The sequence below is a fragment of the Opisthocomus hoazin genome, chromosome 10 (assembly GCF_030867145.1).
Source record: "Opisthocomus hoazin isolate bOpiHoa1 chromosome 10, bOpiHoa1.hap1, whole genome shotgun sequence".
NCBI classification, from domain to species: domain Eukaryota; kingdom Metazoa; phylum Chordata; class Aves; order Opisthocomiformes; family Opisthocomidae; genus Opisthocomus; species Opisthocomus hoazin.
In genome coordinates, this window is record NC_134423.1 from 21,757,221 (window position 1) to 21,780,141 (window position 22,921).

At 43.7% G+C, this 22,921-nt stretch overlaps 1 protein-coding gene across 1 annotated transcript in view; it reads right to left on the reverse strand.

The window, feature by feature from the left end:
- Positions 1–22,921, reverse strand: part of HOMER2 (homer scaffold protein 2) — a 65,207-nt gene that overhangs the window by 6,577 nt on the left and 35,709 nt on the right. Inside the window, exons 3-8 of the mRNA XM_075431650.1 lie at positions 16,894–17,025; positions 9,951–10,043; positions 7,440–7,579; positions 5,723–5,879; positions 3,467–3,577; positions 888–968 (exon numbers count right to left, since the gene is read on the reverse strand). Of these exons, the coding sequence (XP_075287765.1) occupies positions 888–968; positions 3,467–3,577; positions 5,723–5,879; positions 7,440–7,579; positions 9,951–10,043; positions 16,894–17,025 (714 nt within the window). The remainder of the gene's footprint in view (positions 1–887; positions 969–3,466; positions 3,578–5,722; positions 5,880–7,439; positions 7,580–9,950; positions 10,044–16,893; positions 17,026–22,921) is intronic.

A 22,921-nucleotide genomic window follows, 5' to 3' on the forward strand; every position in this document is an offset into this window, starting at 1 on the left:
ACTTCCCTTGCTGCAGTTCGTTCTGTTATTTCCACCTCTCGCTAGCTCTTCTGCCCATTGCTCTCCATTGCATGTGTGTACATACATGCCTATTCTCACCAAAAGCCCCAGATGACATATTTTGACATATGGATCAAACAAAATTTATATTTTAACCATTTTCAACATCTGCACTCCTTGTAAATGATTTTAGATCATTTAGATAATCAGAGTGATGGTTTATTTGGTTGTTTAGATTTTATGTTATTTATGAGCCTACCTATATTTGCTCTCCTTTCATGTATAAATTTATTGCATTCAAACAAGCCCCAGCTTCAACAAGCAATGCCCAAAGGCCAGGCTTGGGCTGGGGCAGGGCTCCACAGCCCAGCGAGCTCCGCTCCGAGCGAGCAGAGGAGCCTCACGTGCGGAACCCAGCCCCAGCGAGCCGTGCTCTGCTGGAAAGGAACGATGCAGCATGTCATGGCAGCCTCGGGGGAGCTTTTTTCCCTGCTGGTGCGTAGCTACACTCATCTACTTCTTTCCCAAAAGCCTTCCCTGGTGCCACTGTGGCAATCAGCCGCAGGTTATGGAGTGCTGCTTGACACGAGCCCAGAGCAGCAGAAACACAGGGCAGAGCATAGCCTGGAATCCGCAGGGGATAGATGCAACATGATCCCAGGCAAACTAATTTCTGCAAACAGCAAGGCAAAGAAATGGAGCTATTTAATTACTCCTGTGCTGGGAAGGGCATGGTGTATTTTGCCCGTAATTAGCATTTTTTGTTTTTACAAACTAGAGCTCTTTGCCTTCAAACACTGAAGTCTGAACAGAGAAAAGCATATAGTTATGAGAAAGAAAATAAATGTATCAACTATTTTTAAATTAATTTCATTGCTAAACTGTACCTGTAATTGTTGAGATACAGATTCACATTCTGACATGAGCTGTGGTATAATTTCACCCTGCTTTCGCAGCTCTTCCAGTTCCTTTGAAAATAAAAAAGAAAAAAATAATTAATGCAAGCTTCAATATAAAACATAATGAAAACTTGAGAGTATGAAATGACTTTGCATATTTTATTGTATTCTGCAGAGTATTTGGATGTAAAATAATCAAAACAGCATGTCTGCATTCCAAGACACATGCTAATTTTCTACTAGAATACATTTTTACACTGTGTTTTTGACTTTGTATTTCTAAAACAGTGTAATCCATTCTCTAGCATGAATGCCGTTAAATATATTAATGAAATCTTAACCTAAAACACATAGCTATGCAAAAGATATTCAATAAGAGAGAAATCTGAAGGGCTGTAATGCTACAAGCAATTTATAGGTGGTAGCAAAGAGCAAATTAGACACGAATTTTCAATGATATATGGCAGCAAAAAAAGGCCGGTGACATTACGAGCCGAATATATAGAGGCATCATTACAGAGCACAGCTGTAATGGGTTCTCCTCCACTGTACAGCTCTAGGAACCCTCCCTCAAAAATCTGTATTCGGTTCTGGCATCACTGCCAAAATCGAGAGGACTAGCTGAAAGGGGTTCACGCAAAGTGCAATGTGACTTGACAGGAGATTGTGTCTCTGATGGAAATTAAGAGAGCTGAATGCATTAACACCACAAACGAACACCACCGATGTGGGTAGTAGGGAAAGATTTGAAGAAAGACTGTACATTTTACAGAAAGATTGTCAAAGCATCTGCAAAGCACACTGCAGGTGCAAGAGAAACCATGTGCCTTGGAGGGAGTGCAAGAGCCTCCTCCAGAAACTGCCCATGTAGGCGATGGTCTCAGGAGTTAGCAGGGGTACGTCCTCTCCGAGCTGTGCTGACACAGAACGGCAAAACCAGTCTTATCTGAAAGGCCGGTTTCTTGGCTATTAAATGTGGTTTCTCCCCTAACAGATGAACTCAGAGTACAGTATAAGTGTAACAGAAACCGTAAGTCAAGCTCTGCCACAGAACCAGAAAATAACGTGTTTTCTCAAGATGCCCTGATTCCCATGCATATATATCTGTATAAACAATACCTGGGGGCTCACATTTCAAAATAAAAATATATTATACTATATATACTCTATATATTATACTATATATACTTACTATATACACACACACTACTATACTGTATACTTACTATATATAGTATAATAGAGTGTGTGCATATTTATATACATACTATACATACGGTATATGGCACATGGCATATGGTGTACATATAAATATAAATATATCACTAGATAGCTCTGTCCTGACTGCCATGTCTCTAAATTTCTCTCTCCGTCATGAAGAGGATATCAGTTGCTCCTCTTACATGGCAACATACAAGAGCAGGCTTCATGCTGGTTTGAATTGCAGACCATGAAAAGGTTACTTATGGGTGGTTTAAACCTAATCAAGAACCTGCTAATGTAAGCATGCAGTTTGAAAACAAGTTAGTATATTGTCAGTGTAAATGGAAGATAGGCATGTAATATTCACAAGTCAATCAATTTTCTGGTTCATTTGGTACCATAAAAATGTGAATCTTGAGGAAAATGCCGGCAGACAATAAGGGTTATTATACATGCCATTACCACAGAAAGGCTGGGAAGAAAGCATGACATTTTCCTTTGAAATATGGGGCTGAAAAACATATTATAACAGTACATCAAAATCCATCTCCCTAAACTACTTCCTTGTGCCATCTTAAAAACCCTCAATGGCACTGCTTTTAAGAGCACCAGCAGAGATGCTGTAATGGCACATGGCAAACTTTACTGCACCTGCTGACAGCTTTTTCTCTTCAGCCAGCACAGAGCATTTGGTCACTGTAACGAGGGAAAAAAATGAGGATCCCATTATTTTCCCCACCGTTCAGGGTCTCCAAGCCATCGACATCATTCTCCTTCGAAAAATGAATGCTCTGTATGTCAAAAATGACAGACTGGGGTACTCTAAATGAATCTGAATTTCTCACTCCTGGCATTAGCCTTGAGATCAGAGGGAGACCGTAAAATGGCAAAGCCGAAGACTACCAGCCATCCGGACAAAGAAACAGGACTTGTTACACAAACACCAAGTTATTTTGTAAATGGTGTCTTTTAATGCTGGTCCTGATGTCTGCAGGAATTCAGGACATGGGGACTAGCAACTGAGACTCTGTTCTCAGCATAGGTCTCTGGCTTTGGTCAACTTGTTTCGCCACTCCAGCTCTTCTGTTAGGAGTAAAGTGTTGTATACATAAAAGTGTTGTGTCTGTTAACCACTGCCAAATCAAAGTGTGCTGTCACAGCGCATAAAACATTACGAAATTGAGACTGAGGAACTCTATCAAACTATTGCTAAAGAGTTGAACATAGAAAATCTAGATACGGGTGACATTCTGAGACACTGGGCTTCTGGTTGTGAGGCAGTCCACAATCCTACACCCCAAGTGAGCAGCAGACAGAGCCGCTCAGACTCCAAAGCATGCCACTTCTGTGTTCAGGGCACTTACCAGCTCTTTGTCCTGAAGCTCTGTTTCCAGTTCCTGGAGGCGTCTACTCAGCTGCGCATTTCTTTCCTTCTCTCTATTTATTTCATTGCATTGTTCCTCCAGTTCTTCAATCTTTAAGAAACGTCAGGCATTAGGTGAAATTTTTCAAATTTCTGGAAATTTGGGGCAGACTACAGCTGGTGGAAAGGAGCATTGCTCTACTGAGCACAGGGAAGCACGGACAATTTAGATTTGTCATGGATCCATTTCCTAGATCATAGCACTTGATTCACTGCAACAAAATTATCAATTCTTTCCTTAAAAGAGCCAATTTACAAATCCACTAGGAAGCCCCAGGACCGTGTTTATTCTCTCTTGCACAGTAGCTCATATTCACTGAGCTGCTAAAATAAGTGGGGCTGAGGAGAAAATTTGCACTTCGCTTCTACAAACCCAACACAAGACTTTAAGGGATGGGTTTTCTTAACGCAGCAAGGAGATGAAATCTCCCCAGCACTCCCAGCTTTGCCTCCTCAAGGGTTGCTTCTTATTCTAGCTGGAGTATGATGGACCCAACATCAAAACTCTGGGGGGAGAACCAGTTCAGAGCAACATACGCCACTTTGTTCTCTCGCCCAGGGACGTACTTCGCTCCCTCCATACCTCCTTCTGCCAGCTCTGGACTTGGCTCCCAGGAGACACACTTACCGCAGGCCGACGGGCCACCTCATTAAAGTATGTATTTTAATTCTCAGCTTTGTGTTGCTTTGGGATTAAAACTTCCCTCATTTGAAGGTAGAGCAATACGCAAAAAATTCTGACCCAATTAATAAAGGAGAAGGAACTTCCCAAGGCGCTGCAGTGGTGCAGCGTGAGCGCCGAGCGAACCTACTTTGGGGAAAAGCCCAGAAAATCTCTCTGCATAGAAAAAGGCCGCGCATTGTACAGACAGCATTGCTGCACAGCCTGGCTAGTCACTGGTGCAATGACTCTGCAGCTGTAGTAAGGCAGTGTTTTGATAATCTCTTCATATCTAGGCTACCGCTTACTCACTTCTGCCCTATCCAAAAGAGATCAGATACAGGAACCCAAATCATGAAACAACTAACATTGATTTGTTAATGTAGCATCAGTTCATACAGCTCTGGCTTGACCTCTGAATTATCACTGCGTGCACCTAAAATATATGGGAACAGATAGAGAGTATCCGCCTGGGGAAGAGGTTGCTCCACATGGATTGTTAGTGCAGACAGACAACCCAGGCCACCTCCAACGCTGAAATACTATTTGCAGCCTACTGATGTACAAAAAGATATGAAATTCCTTCCCCTCTTTGAAAGCAAACACTAAAACAAAAACTAAATCCTCACCAGACTGATACAATCTGATCTCTACACCAAATGCCCCAGTGATCCATCTAAGCGAGCAGGGAAACGGTCCAGCTTTTTCAAAGACGTTTAAGATGAACAGAGTGAAATTATCCCTGCAAGCCGTGCTCATGAAAACCAGGCTCCCCATGCCCAGGCTGGTGCCAGCACTGCCTGGGGCTGCCACCAGCTCTTGACAGATAGCATGGTATTATTTGAGGGACAGTACCAATGACTACTCTAAACTGAGGCTTTCAAAATTTAAACTTCTCAAGTGCTTTCTGCTGCAGCCGCTGCTCACCCTCGGTCTTTCACTACTGAGAAATGTTGTGCACAGTAATGGAAGGCAAAAGGCTTTTCGCAATGCTTCTTGCGAGGCTTCTGGATGAGATGTGCCCAGCGTTGGCACTGGAGGACCCTGCTCACAGCCTACAGTGCTGAGGACATAACTCACGTGCTCATTCCCTGCCCTGCCGTTGGCATTTGCTTCTAGTACTGAGTGGTTCCTAGCTTGGCTTCCTCTGGGTAACCAGGCCACAACCTTGCCTTCTGCTCATTCATCATCTGGCAGTATTTAAGTGAGCTTTGAAAGGGGTACGAAATAGTACGCCCACTTTTAAAACCCTTCTGTGTTATCACCCCAGCCAGCAATCCCTGCCAACACCAGGTCTCCCAAATCAAGAGGCAGGGAGCTTCACGCACGGCGGCAGCACCAGTCCTCCCGCAGATCCCCAGCCCTTTGAACTTCACTGCCCGCTGTTTGCAGAAGGAAGCAGCTGCCTTAAACTCCCTTCCCTTTCAAAGACAAAATCCATCTCCTAACACACACAAAGACAAAGCAGCAAAAATCCAAGAGAAAGAGCAATGGCAGGAGCAGCTAACTGGAAGTGAGATGAGTACGAGCTGCTACCTTGCTCCTGAGCTGCTCGTTTTCCTCCTTGCAGGCTGAGAACTGCTTCTTCCAGTGCTCGATGCTGGCCGCGGACTCCTGCAGCGCCGTGCTCAGCCGGGCGTTGCTCTCCCGCAGCGTCTGCAGCTCCGTCTCCCACTTCTTCACATTGGATGAACTGCGAAAGCCAGGGTGCCATTAGGTGGCTTCACCTTATAATCCTGTGTATCATTACTCTTTACCTGACAGCAAACTCATCCGCCCGTGGTGCATGTTTACCGATGATCCACTGTTATAAGATCAAGCATACTCAGACGTGTGTACGTCCCCCAGCCATTGCCCGCCTAAGGAGGAGACAAGCCTTGACTGCCTCTGCCAAAACAAAGGGATCTGCCAACTCCAGCAGCAATGACCTGTGCTTCTGGAAGAGCAGCCCTGCTGTCAAAGCAGGCTGCGGGGTTGAGCTGACAGCTGGGACCTCCACCGTCTGCAAACAGGGGTTTTGCTCTGGCGCCGTGCTGGTCAGTGCTCGCCTGCAGAGCGGAGCGGCTGTGCCTCGCTGAGCCCCTGCTGCCGTGCCGGCCTGCGGACCTGCTACCTGGGCAGCAAAGTGACGCTACACATGGGCAAACAGGACAGTAATTCAGAACTGAAGATGTCAGGGGGTTGACGCTACCTATATTTGATTTTTTTTTAATGCTTAGCCTTACATATAAAAGCGTTACATAATGCTGGAGAATTAAAATACTCATTCCCGAAAGCTTCAACCTGCAGCGTAAAGCACAAGACAAGAGAGTGCATGGAAGGAAGGCTCTGAAGGTCCCCACATGCTAGTTGCTACTTGCCTGTGGAGGTGTCTTCAGCAGGAGGAAGGATCAAATATTATGATTTGAAATAGGATGTGCTATAGAAATCTCAATAAAGAGAGATGATGTACTGCAAATATAATATATGCAACCTTAGAATTGCTCACTGGGTAATGCTGCTTATGGTGCCCTATTTTTTAAATAGCTTTTTAAGAGTAGCTTGATCCCGTTAGATTTTCTTTCCATTCACAGATATATTCACATGCAAGAGGCAGACAAGGCAAGATCCCAGTAGAGAATTACTTGATTTTCATGTCATAACTTTGCATATTCCGATGCCTGTATTTTCACTACAGCTGCAAATTACTCTTCTCAGCATTTTCAAATAATTTATCAAAGCAAACAGCAAAAAATGTGACTTCAAGGGACATTGTCCACAGCTTTAGAAACATCCCCTCAAGACTTCTAAGCAGCCTGGTGAAATTATATTTCTCACTTCAGCTTTTATGGTTGAGTTCATTCCCTTTTCTAATTTTAAATATCCATATCTATTTTCATCAAAGTAAATGTAGCAAACTCAAAGAGGAAGAAGAGATTGGCTTCACATGTTATCAGTAGTAACTGCTCCCCCATGGATTTAATGTTCTTTCTGTAGTTCTAAAACCTCACAAATGAAGGTGGTTATGAAAGTTGGCATCAGCAGAATAAAAGACATCTTATTTCATCATGAAATAGATCAGGAAAAAAATAAATAGTAAATATCTCTCAATTGGATACCGGGAGGTACTTGCTAAAATCTGCTCATTCATGCATTCTGCTGCATCGTTTTAAATTAATGCAATTACATTTGAATAATTTCTGTTAATATCATTAGCCATCAGATAATTACAGTACGCTATTCCAATGCAACTTAGGTATTAAATGAACCTCACCTTTGGGCTAGAGCAATTTTTAATTTATCATTCTCAGACTTGAGATGTGCCTCAGCAGGACCACCGTGTGATGCCTTCTCATCGTCTGTCCCGTTCACACTAGATGCTCGAGTGGAAGATGGTGTTTCACGTCCTGATTCCTGCAGCACAACATGCAAATGAACACTGGGTGGGCATCTCCTGCATCACCACAAGACCAATTTCTCTGTCATCTTGATCCCACGCCACCCTGCTGAGACCTAGGCTGTGTACGCTCTCCAGGCAGAAGAGTGATCACAAACACAGAATCACAGAATGGTAGGGGTTGGAAGGGACCTCTGTGGGTCATTTAGTCCAACCCCCCTGCCGAAGCAGGGTCACCTACAGCAGGCTGCAGAGGACCTTGTCCAGGCGGGTCTTGAATATCTCCAGAGAAGGAGACTCCACAACCTCCCTGGGCAGCCTGTTCCAGGGCTCCGTCACCCTCAGAGGGAAGAAGTTCTTCCTCATGTTCAGACGGAATTTCCTATGCTTCAGTTTGTGCCCATTGCCCCTTGTCCTGTCGCTGGGCACCACTGAAGAGAGTCTGGCTCCATCCTCCTGACACTCACCCTTCAGATATTTGTAAGCATATATTAGGTCCCCTGGCAGCCTTCTCTTCTTCAGGCTGAACAAGCCCAGCTCCCTCAGCCTCTCCTTGTAGGAGAGATACTCCAGTCCCCTCACCATCCTTGTAGCCCTCCACTGGACACCCTCCAGCAGCTCCTCATCTTTCTTGAAGTGGGGAGCCCAGAACTGGACACAGTACTCCAGTTGGGGCCTCACTAGGGCAGTGTAGAGAGGAAGGAGAACCTCCCTCGACCTGCTGGCCACACTCCTAATGCACCCCAGGATCCCACTGGCCTTCTTGGCAGCCAGGGCACACTGCTGGCTCATGGTTAACCTGTCGTCCACCAGGACACCCAGGTCCCTCTCCACACAGCTGCTCTCCAGCAGGTCCACCCCAAGCCTGTACTGATGCATGGGGTTGTTCCTCCCCAGGTGCAGGACCCTGCATTTGCCCTTGTTGAACCTCATCAGGTTCCTCTCTGCCCAACTTTCCAGCCTATCCAGGTCACGCTGAATGGCAGCACAGCCTTCCGGTGTATCTATCACTCCTCCCAGTTTGGTGTCATCAGCAAACTTGCTGAGGGTACATTCTAACTCTTCATCCAGGTTGTTGATGAAGAAGTTAAACAAGACTGGGCCCAGTACTGACCCTTGGGGGACACCGCTAGTTACCGGCCTCCAACTAGACTCAGCGCCGCTGATGACAGCCCTCTGAGTTCTGCCATTCAGCTAGTTCCCAATCCACCTCACTGAAAACACATACCCTTTACATCTTGGCTGCAAAGCTGGTCTGCTTAAAAAGAATGAAAAAGTGATAATGATACACAAAATGGAAGTTTAAAGTGTTCAAAAAAATGTTAAGTGTTTTACAGACAAGGCTTCTTTTTTCTACAGGTTGGTTGTTTTTTTAAGATAATGAAACAATACAGGGCACCTGGAAGCACACAAAGGCCAAACCAAAAATAAAAAAAACAAGATACTGTTCCTCCAAAGAGCTGCCATTCATAGACTGCTTGGTGCTGACCACCAACAGAGAACAAACAAAGCGAACCATAACGGCCATGACCAAAGTCTTTAAAAAACTGAGTATCCAAAATGAGCCTCTCAGATTGGTATCTGTGGACCCCACAAAGCGGGTGAGTTGCAAGACTAAGAGCATTCAGCAACTTTTTTTCTGATCATGCATCTGAATTTCCCTCTGGTCAAAATTTGTCTAACTTTCCTCCAAACATTAGCCCAGGCCAAGAACACCCGCTGAACAGGGTTCATTCTTGCATAATGCAATGCCTGTGAAATTACCGTCAAACATACAGAGAGACTGGGACAACACTCAGTTTCCTCAGCCTGCAAAAACCCCGAACTCCCTGGACACAAAGGCACTCGGCTACATCAGGGTGTGCTGCCTAGAAAAGTGTATTGCACAAACAGGCAACACAAGCTTCTTCCAGTCGCTCCCTAAAGCGCTGCCTCCGCTCCCATACCACAGCTTTCCACGAGTCACACCCAGGCAGTGAAGTCACTCTCTCCACTGGCAAACCAAACTCCGGCAAAAGTAGGTTAGACAGGTGACAACAAGAAGTATCATGATGAGTCTCATTTACCGTCTGCTGTGGCACTACACCAACTTACTTTACAGTGACGCCGAGTATGTGTAACAGTACAAATCAAAGGATGTACAGCTTTCCCTGTTATTAAAAAACTTACAACAGCTCAAGAACTGATGAAAAAATGAGATATAAATGAAGGTAAAGAGCATGGATGGATGAAAAATATTCCTCTGATAATGTTAATGTCCAGCAGCTGACAATTACCTTCGGCAATCTTTATTTCATATACTTCAAGTTGGCTGCCAGAAGCTGGTACAGTCCATTAGAAAACTTATTTATCCTGTATGCACACAGGTAATAAAGCTAAATTACAAACCTGGGAATGATTGCTTGAGGTCTCAATTTTCTCTTGAGATCTGTCTCTTGCTAGCTTGGCAGCTTCTTTTACTTCTTGGAATTTCTCTGCAAACTGGAAAAAGCATCAAAGATATTTATTAGAATTATTTATCATCTATTAAATTGTTCAGATTACTGTATTTATATGGTTCATAGATCTCCAAAAGTGAACAACTAATTTTGATAATTTAAAAATTTTGGCAAGAAAAAACATTTTGACTTTTTGGCAGGGAGGTTCTTTCAAAAGGAATGGGGATGTTTCTAGAAGAGGAACATCTCTGTAGCTCTGCTTGATCACAAGAAAAACCCACGGAGAAAAAAAGGAGCTAGTAGTGTCTTCTGGTTTGATTTGGTTTTGTTTATTTGTTGAAAGTATAAAAGTATAAAAGATTCATGTTTGGATAAAAAAATTATCAGTGATGTATTCTATTCCTAAGAGTAAGTCAATTAAATTAAAGAATGCAAATGAGCTCGTAAGATATCTGCAGGATGCAAGCAAGGGATTATCAAGACAGAAAAAAGGAGAAAAAGGTGGATATGAATGTATGATTTGGCCATATGAAAACACAGCTTTTCTGGTCTAATTTTCTTACTACTGGCAAAAATAAAGGTAGAGGACTCCAGGGAAAGGCTTGAATGCTTCCTGTAAGCGGGTACAGCAAGCTGGGGGAGGCAGGGGAAGGAAAGACAAAGACGCAGAGTAACCATCCCGCTCTCCGTAAGCTGCTGCAGGACAGCTGCTCCGAAGCCATCGGGCACCTCTGAAATACCAGTATTATCACAGCCAGCCGGGGCTGTGGGGATTCAAACACTTTAAACAGTGTTTAAGTTTTAAAAGGAGGATTGCAAAGATGAAAGAAAAGGCATACAAAATTTTTTTCGTTAAGATGTGTCCTGTATAAGAATGGGTAACTTTGCCTTCCTGCTAAAGCTGCTTGGTCTTGCTTGCCTGTGCTTTGAGCAACTTGAAATGATAGAATGGAAAGACACATTAAAAGTGTAAATAAATAAATCTATTCTATTGCAGAGTTTGTGAATAAAAAAGACTGCCATTATATCCTCAGATAATTCAGAACACTTATGACAAAATTGTAAATAAAAACATGAACACACATCACATTTTATAGTCAAGGAACGGGAAGAATCATTATCCACTTATTAATCTTCTCTTCTAACTTTTAGATTTACTGCAGGTATTTAGCATGCTCATTCTCAGTAAAATACTGGGACTATAAAGACTGATACAACAAATCTTCTCCAACTGGTCTAAGAGAAATCTGCATTTCTATGTGGAGACACCTGCGTTTTGTGTAACACACACAAATGGAAATTTCCAACAAACAGACATATTTCATTCTTAAAACCCATGGGCGAGCACATTCTCAAGCCTGAGTGAAATTTCGGGTGTAGACCACGATCTGTGATGATGCTTACGAACAAAGATTGAGCTCTCAAATCCAGCTGTTTTCTATACAACAGCTGAAATTGCGTATGCAAAGTATGTCCTCTCTGCTGGCAGCAGTTGCTATCTGATGGCATGTGCAGTGACTATCCACACAAATGACTTGATTACCTCTGTAGCACTATAAAAATCATTAGGAACAACTACATTACATTTTCGCCTTAAGTGATTTAACTCCAACTTTACAAAAAATGTATCTCCTGCTGTGACAAAACAGCTATAACAAACTGATTATTTCTAAAATATTATATCAACAGTAAGTTCCACACTTGTGTTTCCTGCAGACAGTAAAGGGCTGTTTTGAGTTTCTCTTTTACAATAACTCTTTATGGGCAAGTCTGAAAAATTTATGAGGGTTCTTCATGGACTATATGAAATATGAAAAGACAAAAAGAATTGGAAGTGATATATAAATTTTTTTTTTGCAGCTATCTTCATAAAACACACAGGAGACTGCTGTGAAAAACAATGTGAGCTGAGACAAAAAGGACATTTTTCCACATTTCCATAATAAAAATTGTATATGACTGAGCAAAGCTAACCTTCAATATAAATCTGATAATGATCTCATTGCACAATAGATTTCAGCCATGTCTCGAGTTTACCAACACGTGTATTTAACACATTTGCTTTTAGAAACAAGTACCAGTAACCAAATTTTTCACCATCTTAGTAACAGATCTTTGGCTTTACAAGTCAAAATATTACCCTCCATTCTCATTATTGTTACCAACTTGAAGCTGTCTGCAACAGAAACTGTGGTGAAAGACTGTCTCTGTTTTTTGCTTACCCCATACGCTTGGAAACAGTCAGTTCATCAAGAGTTCTGCTGCTGCTTCTTTTTTATTCTTAGCTAATTAATACCTGCTAGATTTTACTAACAGTCTGTTTTTGAAAGCTACAGAGGATCACTTGGCTTGTTATAAAATTAAAGCCTTTCACTTGATTACTCTTCGGAGTGCAGCAGCACGGTGGTGACACCCAGACTCGCGCAGCGTTACCAACGCTAATCACTACGGCAGCAGACCAGGCGTTCCTGCAGCTACCAAGATCCCGAGGCCATCTCTGAGAGTGATGGCATGGCCACAACAGCTTATCACTGGCAAAAATCAGAGAGATGTTTTCTCTCCAGTAATGGATTTCTTCTGTCCCAAACACAAATAATTGACAAATGATTGCTGCTAAAAACTCATGTGCCACCTCCAAGATCGAAGCTGACTTTGAGCTATCAAACCATTGCAACAATAGGGATTGCTTTTTAAATGTGAAATTCCTAGTTAAAAATTGAAATAATCTTCCATTTAGTAAATGAAAACTTGTGGTCTCAAGAGGCAATGGCATGTATAAATACCCCAAACCAACTAAAAAAATCCTCATGCTCCTTCTCCTTCAATCTTTAGTCGCTTCATCTTCCCTTTCCTCCATCCTTGTCCTTGGGCAGGCAAAGCTCCTGAAAATCAGCAAAGCAAAAGACTGGAGTAGGAGGAACACCAACTAACCACCACTCTAATAGTCCATCATGGATTATACGACATGTCTTCCCATGCCCCAAGAAGCTGTGAGACCAAGCTGCAATATGGAAAAGATGTGCTGCTACCAACACTGGTGAAGCCTTTCAGTCTAAGACTGCCGCAGCCCAAAAGCGCTGTTTGATTGTCGGTCTTGGCCAGGGAAACATAATGGGGACTCAAGGATGCTACTGTGCATCGCACAAATTATTTAAAGGCTGTTCAAATCTGCAGCCAGCTTGTCACCTGGAGAAATATATATATATTTAAATAGACCTTCTTAACATTTTATACATTAAAAAGCATCATTTTGTATGTGTAAATTTTAAGCTGCTGATCTGGCATAATATTTTACGTCTCCTACTGACAAATTGTGCCAGTGTCAGATAGATGAAACAGCTGCTCCCACCCAAAGCAGTCTCATAAATATTTCATCCCCCTCTCGGTTTGCAGACGGCTGGGTGATGCGATGGTCCTGTCTGGGAGCACTGCTGTGCCGTGCCCCAGCATGCACGTGTGGCTTTGCCTGTGGTTTTCTCCACATGAGCCCTCAGTTCCAGGCAGATCAGCAGCAAACAAGACTATTTACTCCAGACAGTGGCTGGTAATTTGCTCCAGCACAGCCAGCGCGCTGCCAGCACCGATGCCGGCGGGACCGGGGGGGGCTGTGCTGCGTGCTGGGGGCAGGGGCAGGCTCAGCTCTGAGCTTTCCCCCCTGCAACACGGTGCCTGGCAAACACCGCACACTTAACGTGCACGCACGCACAGAAATCAAGTCCAGTGGTCCCCAGATGCTGGATGCAGTTGCTTGATGATGTGCAAAGCCTGGGTTTACTGCGTTTCTCACCTATATAAATCTCTGTCCCTATGCCCTTGACTGCCTACAGCTCCTCGGATAGCATGTCTGCATCGAAGCATCCTGAACGCTAGCAGGAATTTTACTTCACTGCTTCATGTGCAAAACATACCACTACCTTTACAGCACCAGCCTTGCCTCCTCATCCCACGCAGGCACACCATCAATTCTCTGCTGATTCCTGTTTCAGTTTGGCTGTGGCAATGTCTGAATAACGTCTTGAGACCTTTTGCAGGCACAGGGTGGGAAGGGGGAAAGGAGGGTCAGCAAGTACTCCAAGAGGGGAAAAGGACCCCGAGTAGGACATCAGCTTTAAGCCCTGGGATTCTCCCAATCAATGTGAATGGTAATTAGGTTACTAGGTCACTGAATGCAGTTTTCATTAATGGCTCATGTTTAATTTTAACTGCTTTTCCCTATAGGTATGGATTAATGCTTAAGTATCTCAAGAGAAGCAAGGCATTAGAAAGAGGCAATATCTTTTATTAGGCCAACCAATATACTTAAAAATGCGGACATTTTTAGGCACGCTAACCTCTTCTCATGGCTCATTATTATTCATTGTTTTCAGCAGACATGTTTCAGATTTATTTATTTAGTTATTTATTTAAAGCCAGGGCTATTGATCTCTGGTTTAGAGGAGTATAGTGTGTCCCAGTACCTGACTAAAAGCTTCAATTATTTCCAGTAAAACCAGCAAGCTTTAATTTATATATCTCATAAGAGTATAATGATATCTACATAAAATGAAACTTGATTTTACCACTCCCAATACACTTCTACATCTGTAATCTCTCCCACCATCTCTGATTTTTTGGACTAATGGTTCAATAATTAAACTGAGGAGCATGGATGATAACGGGTATCTTTGTCCCATTGTTTTGCAACCAGGTTTTCTGACATTTTCCAGATAGATAACTGTCAGGCTTTTGTTTAAATAGATCACCTCCAGCCATTTTCAGAAGTGCTCCCCTGAAGCTCCTCTTAGATTTTCTGACCAGAAAAAGTTTTCCGGATGATTTGGAAAGCATTTCCTGCAAGTAGAAGGCTGTATAATCTGGAATGGGCTCTTCAGCAGCACAGAGAGATGTGCAAACCGATCTGGAGAGAAACACAGCTGGTGCCAAGGCCCCTGCGCTCACACTGCGCATTTTTCAGATTGGTTCCAGTCTGGCCACCTGAACATTAAGAGCTGCTTTCTGATACCAGCATTAAATTTACCCTAAGTACATGTTTGCACTGTTTTGCAGAATATGATAAAATCTTTCTGATTAGGGTGCAAGTACCTCCAAATGTACCTCACGCCTTGTTACACCTCTCGTCTCCCAAGCCAGCCCCAGCATCACGCTGCTCCATGTGGCGCGTGGTGCACGTTTAACCCCAGCTGGCACCGAGGCACCACGTGGTCACCTGCCATGTTGCAGAGGTGTGAGTTCAGTAATGCAGAATTAAAAATTACTGTCCAAAGGTGCTAATTCTTTCATTTGGTGTCCAAAGGTTGCACTGTATCATGCTTATCTGTTACTCAAACCAAACTATTCCCCAAAGTCCACTTTAATCCTCCCATATTCCCATACTAATTATTTAGCTATTACGAATGACTCTTTGCCACAGGAGTGGAGAATATGTATAGGTGAAATGAACAGTCCTCTACACTTGATTAAGCATCATAAAATGTAACCAGCACCTCATTATTAAAAAACAGTTTTGCATGTGATTGGTTGGGTGGGCTTCACATCCCAGAAGAGCCAATTATTGCCATGGCTTTATGGACTTGCCAGGTCCAAAAATGATTTAACGTGAAAGTAAAATATGTTTTACCTTTAAGGAATACTTGCAAAACATGCAATTCTCTGGAAGTTGCAAAAACTCAGTAAGACAGACTTAGTGAAATAAATTCCTACCACAATTCAGTTGATGGAAAGGTCCTCCTTCTCTTGCAATGCTCTGCCTTTGCTATTTCAGACACTACAAGAAACACCTTGTTCTCCTGATGCTTTTCTCACCGAAGCACACAAGGGAACAGCGACACGAGAGACCACGTGCCATGTCCAAGGACACAATGTTGAGTTAACTGACAAAACCCAGTGCCAAGCAGCTAAGCTTCAGGTGTCAATTATGTGTTAGATAAGTAGGGTGTTTTTTTTTACTACATGAACAAACAAACATCTCAGCTGTTTGAAGAGCACTTGGCAAGACCACTAATCTAATGACAGAGGATGTATTTTAAACTGCTGGTGATTCATGACAAGAGGCAGCTCTAGGCTTTACAAGCCTGCTGTTGTAGCCAGTCCCTGGTCCAGGGAAACACTGCATTAACACCAAATCCACATCTGGGGTCCAGCTCCAAGCAAACCTGGCGCCAGACCTCCCCGGCCACTCATCCCCCTGTCCCTGCCATGACTCACTGCTTGCTCCTCAGGTCTGTGATAAAGCCGCTTTGGGTCAGGGCTGCAAATCACATTACTGAGCTGAAATGCCAAAAATGCAGTATTATTTTAACCCAGATCAGTTTACTGAGCCTCCTGACAGCACGGCTCCACCAGCAGCCGTATCTGCAAACCAGCAAGCCCCAGGGGCTGGCACCTGCTCTACCTTCCCTGGCTACCAACAGCAGCAAGTCATCAAAACGTACATTTCTAAGGCTGGAACAGCAACTCTCTTCTTTCAGACACATTAGGCAGCCTCAGTGCCAACAGTTCTGGCTTATCAGCGGTTGCCTTTGCTTTTGGTGATGCTTTAAGCCTAAATGAGCCCACAGGGCAGGGAGATGCCAAAAAATACTTCAGAGTTCAGATTGTTTCTGCAAACATCTGAAAACACAAATGCTTTCAGCCACGCTGGGCAAGATACTGTTGATTTCCCCCGGCTACTACGATACTCAGTGGTCAGATTTAATTTATCATTTTGGCCATGAAGTTTGCAATAATGCCTGCTTCTGTATATACAGAACTGGGTAGTTGTAGGAGATGGGCAGCTGGCATGGACGAAAAGGACTTGCAGAAGCATGCAGCTCAGAAGAAGTCGGATGGATACATACAACCCTTCTTAATAAGAAAGAAGACAGCCTTTGCAGAAATTCAGTGAGCCCCGGTACCTTCGTCAGCTGCTGCTCGGAGGGAAAGCCCAGACCAAAGACAGTATTGGCTCTGCTGTCCGCCCACTGGCCAAACTTCTGCGATGTCTTAGTGAAGGTCATGTTAGGTGTGATTGTGCTGTTTATGATCACCTGTTTAAAAACAGATCAAAAAAGAATTACAAAGTAGAAGTCACATTGGAAAGGCATATCCTAGCAACGGTATCATCCAAAGCAATTAGCAGTCTAAATTGGAAAACTGCAGTATTCAGAAGAATTTTTTCCAAAACAAAACAATTTCTATCTTGCCTTACTTCATGCAGGAATTTCATTGTTTTGTCTTCTTTTTCCAAACCACTATCACGGTCCTGCAGTTAAACACCACTGCAGGAATGTGTCTGAACTCCAAGCAACAGCAGGGACAGGAGCTATCAAATTACCCTGGCAGAAATGCAGATGGAAAATCCTCTTTTTTCAGCATTACAAAGGCACAGGGCTACTCCCACCACCCTGCCAGGCACCCAGGATGGCCAAGGCAGGGCATCCGCCAGCCCCACCTGCCCTCAGGCTGGAAGAGCAAAGACATATGACTGCATTTCTCCATTTCTCCCTGGGTCTCCACAAGTAGGATGCCTGAGACATGTCAGAAATTAAAAAAAACAAAAACAACACAACAAAAAACAAGGCAAGGAGAAACTGATAGCTTAATAATGAATTTAACTTGGGAGGGTGGTGAAGTGCATCACCAGCAATGCACTGGTGTCAAACGTGGGCCTCAAGGTAAATATTCTGCCACTTTACATGAGTTAGCTAATATCTGCTTCACCACCAGCAACCTTGAAAGCAATGGTGGTTCTTGTAATTACAGAAATAGCCAACATGAGGAGGGCTGTTGGGATGAAGTCTCTAAGGAACTTAGTAGAACAAGCATAAAACGTGATCTTGCAAAAAGGAATGAGATATATGTCAGTTCATTATCAAAAATCTTAACTTTCTTTTCAAGACACATCATTATATAAGTCTAGAGACTCCTTCCCCTGGAAATTAATTCACGTACAATGTTCCTTCTGCTAACAGAATAGAAGCTTTCTTTAGTAATGCGTACCATCATTTCCAATATGCAAATTATGCAGTAATTAAGCCAAATCTGTGGGACAGTTTAATTAACGTGATCAGGAAGTATCCTGGCAACATCATTTACTATGTATTCCAAGCAGTTTTTTTCCTAAGGTATCATTTACATTTAGCAAAAGTGAGAGTTAAATTTACCAGAGAAAGATCTTTACTTGTCTCTGTCTCCTCCCTAACTTCTGACCTCTGTGTCGATGCTTTTATTTGCTTTCTTAGATATTGCTCAACTTCAGCAGTTCCCTCTTTTTGCATCATCACTTTCAAATAAACATACGCTTTTCTGCCATTTCCTACCATTGAAAGTTTCACCGAAAGGACTGAACAGAGGAGGGCCAGGTTGCTGGTACCCCTGAAATCGTTTTTAGCATGGGAATGAACAGGGCAACAAGGGGGCGAGGTGACCCTGCAGCCAGCGCGGGCCGTCACATGCCACACAGACATCACCTTTCAGGGACGAAACATCTTTTTGGAGGAGCGGCTGACAGGCAGAGATACAAGCAAAGCTGCCCAGACACGCTCTCCTCTGGCTAAGTCATACGACAGAAACGCAGCCAATATAAAACCTAAGTGCGATTTCAGAGATTTAAATGAAAAGAAAATCAAAGATTTTATGTAGGATTTTGACAATGCAAAGGGAGTATGATGATATGAGGACTGCATGATACAGAGAGTCACAAGAACAGGAGGAAAAGCTACCACCAACCCAGAAAAATCAGGACGCTTTCCAAAAACTTCAAGGAAAGTGCTATATGTATATTTCTTCTTTAAAAATCTTACATCAGACAGATGAACTACTTACAAATGTTTAGCTCCTCAAGCTGCAGAATTTATTTGAGCAGTTCTGAAATACCCAGAAATTTCAACTGATAAAAAGTATTACTGCAGTCCTACTGTGCCTATCAAATTAGACATCTATGGGGAAAAACTAATAAAATGACCCATTTTATTGAAAGGCAAAAGCCTCACTCACTGGAAGCAGGCTCTGAGAAGAATAAAATTCTTCTGTACCTCCTACAATAATCACTGAGTAAATACAAACATATAAAAAAACCACACCAAAGATATCTTTTAGACCACAGCCCAGTATTATCAAAGATGTGATGAAAGGAATAGTGAAGCCTGGAAATTGTAAAACCAAGAAACATCTTATTGAGCAATGAAATGCCCTGCAATAGCTCAGCACTTTAGAGGTTAATTTTTTCTACAGCCAGTGCAGAATCGAAGAAATAGTTGTGGTGGTCACACACCTTCAAGAAACTGACAGTTCATCTGTTAAATTTATAATAAGCGGCAATTAGTGAAACTGCCTGGAAGCCGGCTCTATTTTTTTTTTTCCTTAAATCCTCCTCTGTCAGTCAGGCATTTCAGAAATGCTGTGTTGCTACAGAGAAGTGAAAACCTAAGTAGAAGCTTAGGAGATTAAATCAGAGCTCATGGAAACAGCTCAGAGGAGCTGGATGCTGCCAGTACATCGCACTTACACACCCAGTCTTCCTCCCCATCCTCACCCCATCGTCCCGTCACGCTTGCAGGAAGATGCTGTAACATTAAACTTCGGGAGCATCAGCCTGCACATTCGCTCCCCATGTAAACCTGGCCATCATTTCAGAGCAGAGACACTACACTGGCCAGGGAACAACCATGTTGGTTGTGTCTGGGAGAAAGCAAGGGTGTTATGACTTCAAAGAAGAATGAAAAGCGAAGCCCACAAGCGCTCCTGCCAGGTAATCCAGGCTATCCCCCCTCCCAAAGCTGGCTCACCCTTGGCTATGGGAGATCAGAAGGAAAGCACTCCCCACCACTCTCCGCCTCCTGGGCAGAAGGTCTCCAGCTGGGGCAGAAGGCAAGGGAAGCATCTGTGGCCACCAAAACAGGAAAGTTCAACCAAACTGGGAAAATTTTCTTTTTTCATGAAAGGATGAGCCAGAATTTTCAATTTCCAAAGGAAGAAGGAGCCAAGAAAAAAGATGCAGAAGAGAGAGCGTGTATTCGAAAGCTGCTGCAGGCAGGTTGAACCCGCGGGCTCTTTTCCACCTCTACCTGCAATCCAGTATTATCATTCTATAAGAAAAGGCCACTTCTCAATTCAAATGGGCTCTTACGAAATAACTTTGCATTTGGTCCTCATTCGTATAACACACACAATTCAATTCCAGCTGCATCAGAAGACGGAATAAACTTGCGGACTTTCATCCAGGATAATAGATTCAAAAGACAAACTACTCTCTAATCAAATGCAATAAATCCCTGAAGTGGGTAAAGAGTTCTCCCTAAAGACAAAGGCAAAGAGAAGCATAATATAATAAGCACCTTACAGAATAATAAACTCATTCATCATATTGACTGAGTTGTCTACAAGCAGTTAAATAAAAAATAATCTGCCTTTGCTCACATCTACATGCAAGCGTATCAGATGGTGAACATTCCTGAGACATCCACATAAGCCAAACAAAAGCTCACACTAATTTCACTTCTTCTGGGAGAAAAACAATGCTGACAGATCTAAATTTTTATTTAAAGATGACACAGAAGAATGTTCACAGTACAAGATGGCACTACATCGACCAGAAATGACTCCAGACATTTAGAAACATGCTGGCTATATTCATCAGATAAAACTGAATGCAAATAAGCTGGCGTAGAGCAGAACATTCATAGGCTATAACACACCCACCCCGCTGCCTTCCCACGGAGAGAAACTGCCAAATAAATCAAGCAAGGAGAGGTCACAAGATGACCTGAGTGCATAGAAGGAAAAAAAAAAATGTATTGTGTATGAGCAGTGCCCATACATACAGCTGCCATTTCTTCTAGGGGATGCTTTGAGTATTTGAACGGTTCTCCTCCCCTCCCAATCTCCCCGTATCACAACAGCGCACTGAAGGGGAAAAGCTGAGGTGGCTCCCGAAAATACATTTTCCCAGGTCACCATTTCATTAACGTGAGGTGAACGCGAGTGCCGGCTGGCTGGAGGACAGAGGGAGCGGAACCAGAGCGGCACACAGGGGTTTGCCAGCTTGGCTCACAGCGTACGCCCTGCTTGCATTGGCCCCAGCTTGCCAGGTTCGCAAGAGGGAAAAGCAGAGACAAGAGCAAGCTCAGCTCCAAGGGGAGGAGAGCAGCCAGCGCGGTGGGCATTTAGCAGCATGGCCCCGAGGAGGAGCAGAGCCAGCGTGCCAGCAGGCATCGGCCAGGACGCGTCCTCTGATGAGACACCCACCAAAGTGGACGACGAGCCAATTCAGTCAGCCCTGTCACAAGCTTCTCTACCTGGGAAACAACCGAAATAACAGCTATGAAATAGCTAATGAATAAATTAGCTAGTATATTTTGCAACTGCATTAAATTAAATCAGAAAAGGGCCCCTTATTCTGGGAGAAGAGTGCCAGACTGGGAATTATTCTGGAATTTCCCCTTTAAATTCACATCACCTGTTACTCTGAAGCAACCTCACCTCCAGAAAAGCCCCAAGGCTTGAGGCCATAGGACCCACTCATTAAGAAGTCACTACATTAAAACCTTCCCATTTCATTTTCACACCTCTGAATATGTGCTTTCCAGTTTGCAGCGCTCGTGAAATTTAATTTCCCCAACCCACCAGGCTGCTAATCTTCAGTAAAGATACATCCCGGTCTAAAAACAGAATTAAAGAGGGAAAGAAGCTGCTAATCTTCTGGCCACAGCTATCACAGCCTCAGCAGGTTCTTCCAGCTCATCAAGTCAATGTGAATCAGAAGGGCTTGTGACACTGGATGTGAAGATGAGGAGACACGGATGGATTTGCAGAGAAATTTTCCCTCTATTCCAAATGTTCAGCAACTCCCTCGTGGAATTAGCCCACCTACATTTCCGTGATTTGCACTGCCCTTCATGACCTACCATCCTCCCTATCTCTGCTGACAGCTTCTGGGCTTACCTGTAACGTCTTTTCACCAGTATGTCACTGGTGATAAACTGATCATCTCATTTCTAGTCCTACAAAGTCAGCACACACATACATATTGTTAACCAAGACAGTGCTATTAAAGGGAAAAAAAGAGAGTGCCTTGCTGAGGCCACCTAACAGAGCAGAGCAGGGGCAGCACAAAGACAAGCTCACTGCAGCGTTCAGAACTTGGGGATGAAAGAAAGAACAGCCTTTGGCCAAAACAGTGAACCTGTAATGCAGGAGGATTAATTACAGTTGTTTTACAAATCAAGGCCAGCAGATGTGATCAAATCTTTCTCCCCACCCTTCCTGCTAAGTCTTTGTAGAAGGTCCTGGAAAAAAAAAAAAAAGCCTGGGAAAACTGAAAGAAGCAACAGCAGTGCTTCTGCCTTCGCTTTATCTGCTGCACCTGATGTATACGCAGTGCTGTACCTGGGACAGGCTGAGGGCATGGATTAATTAGATCAGGAGCACTGTAAATGTGTACTAAGAGCACTGGGTTTCTCCATTTTGCTGTTCCTCCTGCTCCGCTCCATCGTTCGGGCACGACAGGGGAGGCAGAGCACAAGACAGGCAACGGTGGGCAGGACAGACAACCAGACTCTTGCTCTGGTTACCCATCATTCTACCCCACAGTGCCAGTAAGCCTGGCCAGCCACTGCTCTTCCAGAGTTCCTGCTCTGCACAGTTAACCAGGACAGTAGGTATTTCACCCATCGATGGACTCCAAAAGCTTCCATAACCACATCGTGTATTCCTGTGGGAGGCGGGAGTGGAAGGGGAACCACAGTGATTCATCCCCACTCCGCAAAGAGGAAGATGCCAGAGGAAGGCGCCTTGCAAGCTGCAGAGGACTTGCTGCAGTCCCAAGTATTTACTTCCCAACCTGAGCTCCCTCTGTCGCGAGGAGACTCACCTTTTATGGATAAAATCTCTCCTATGCAGCTGCTGCTTGCTTTATGGGGAAAAGGGCCATTTCTGCAGTTGCAC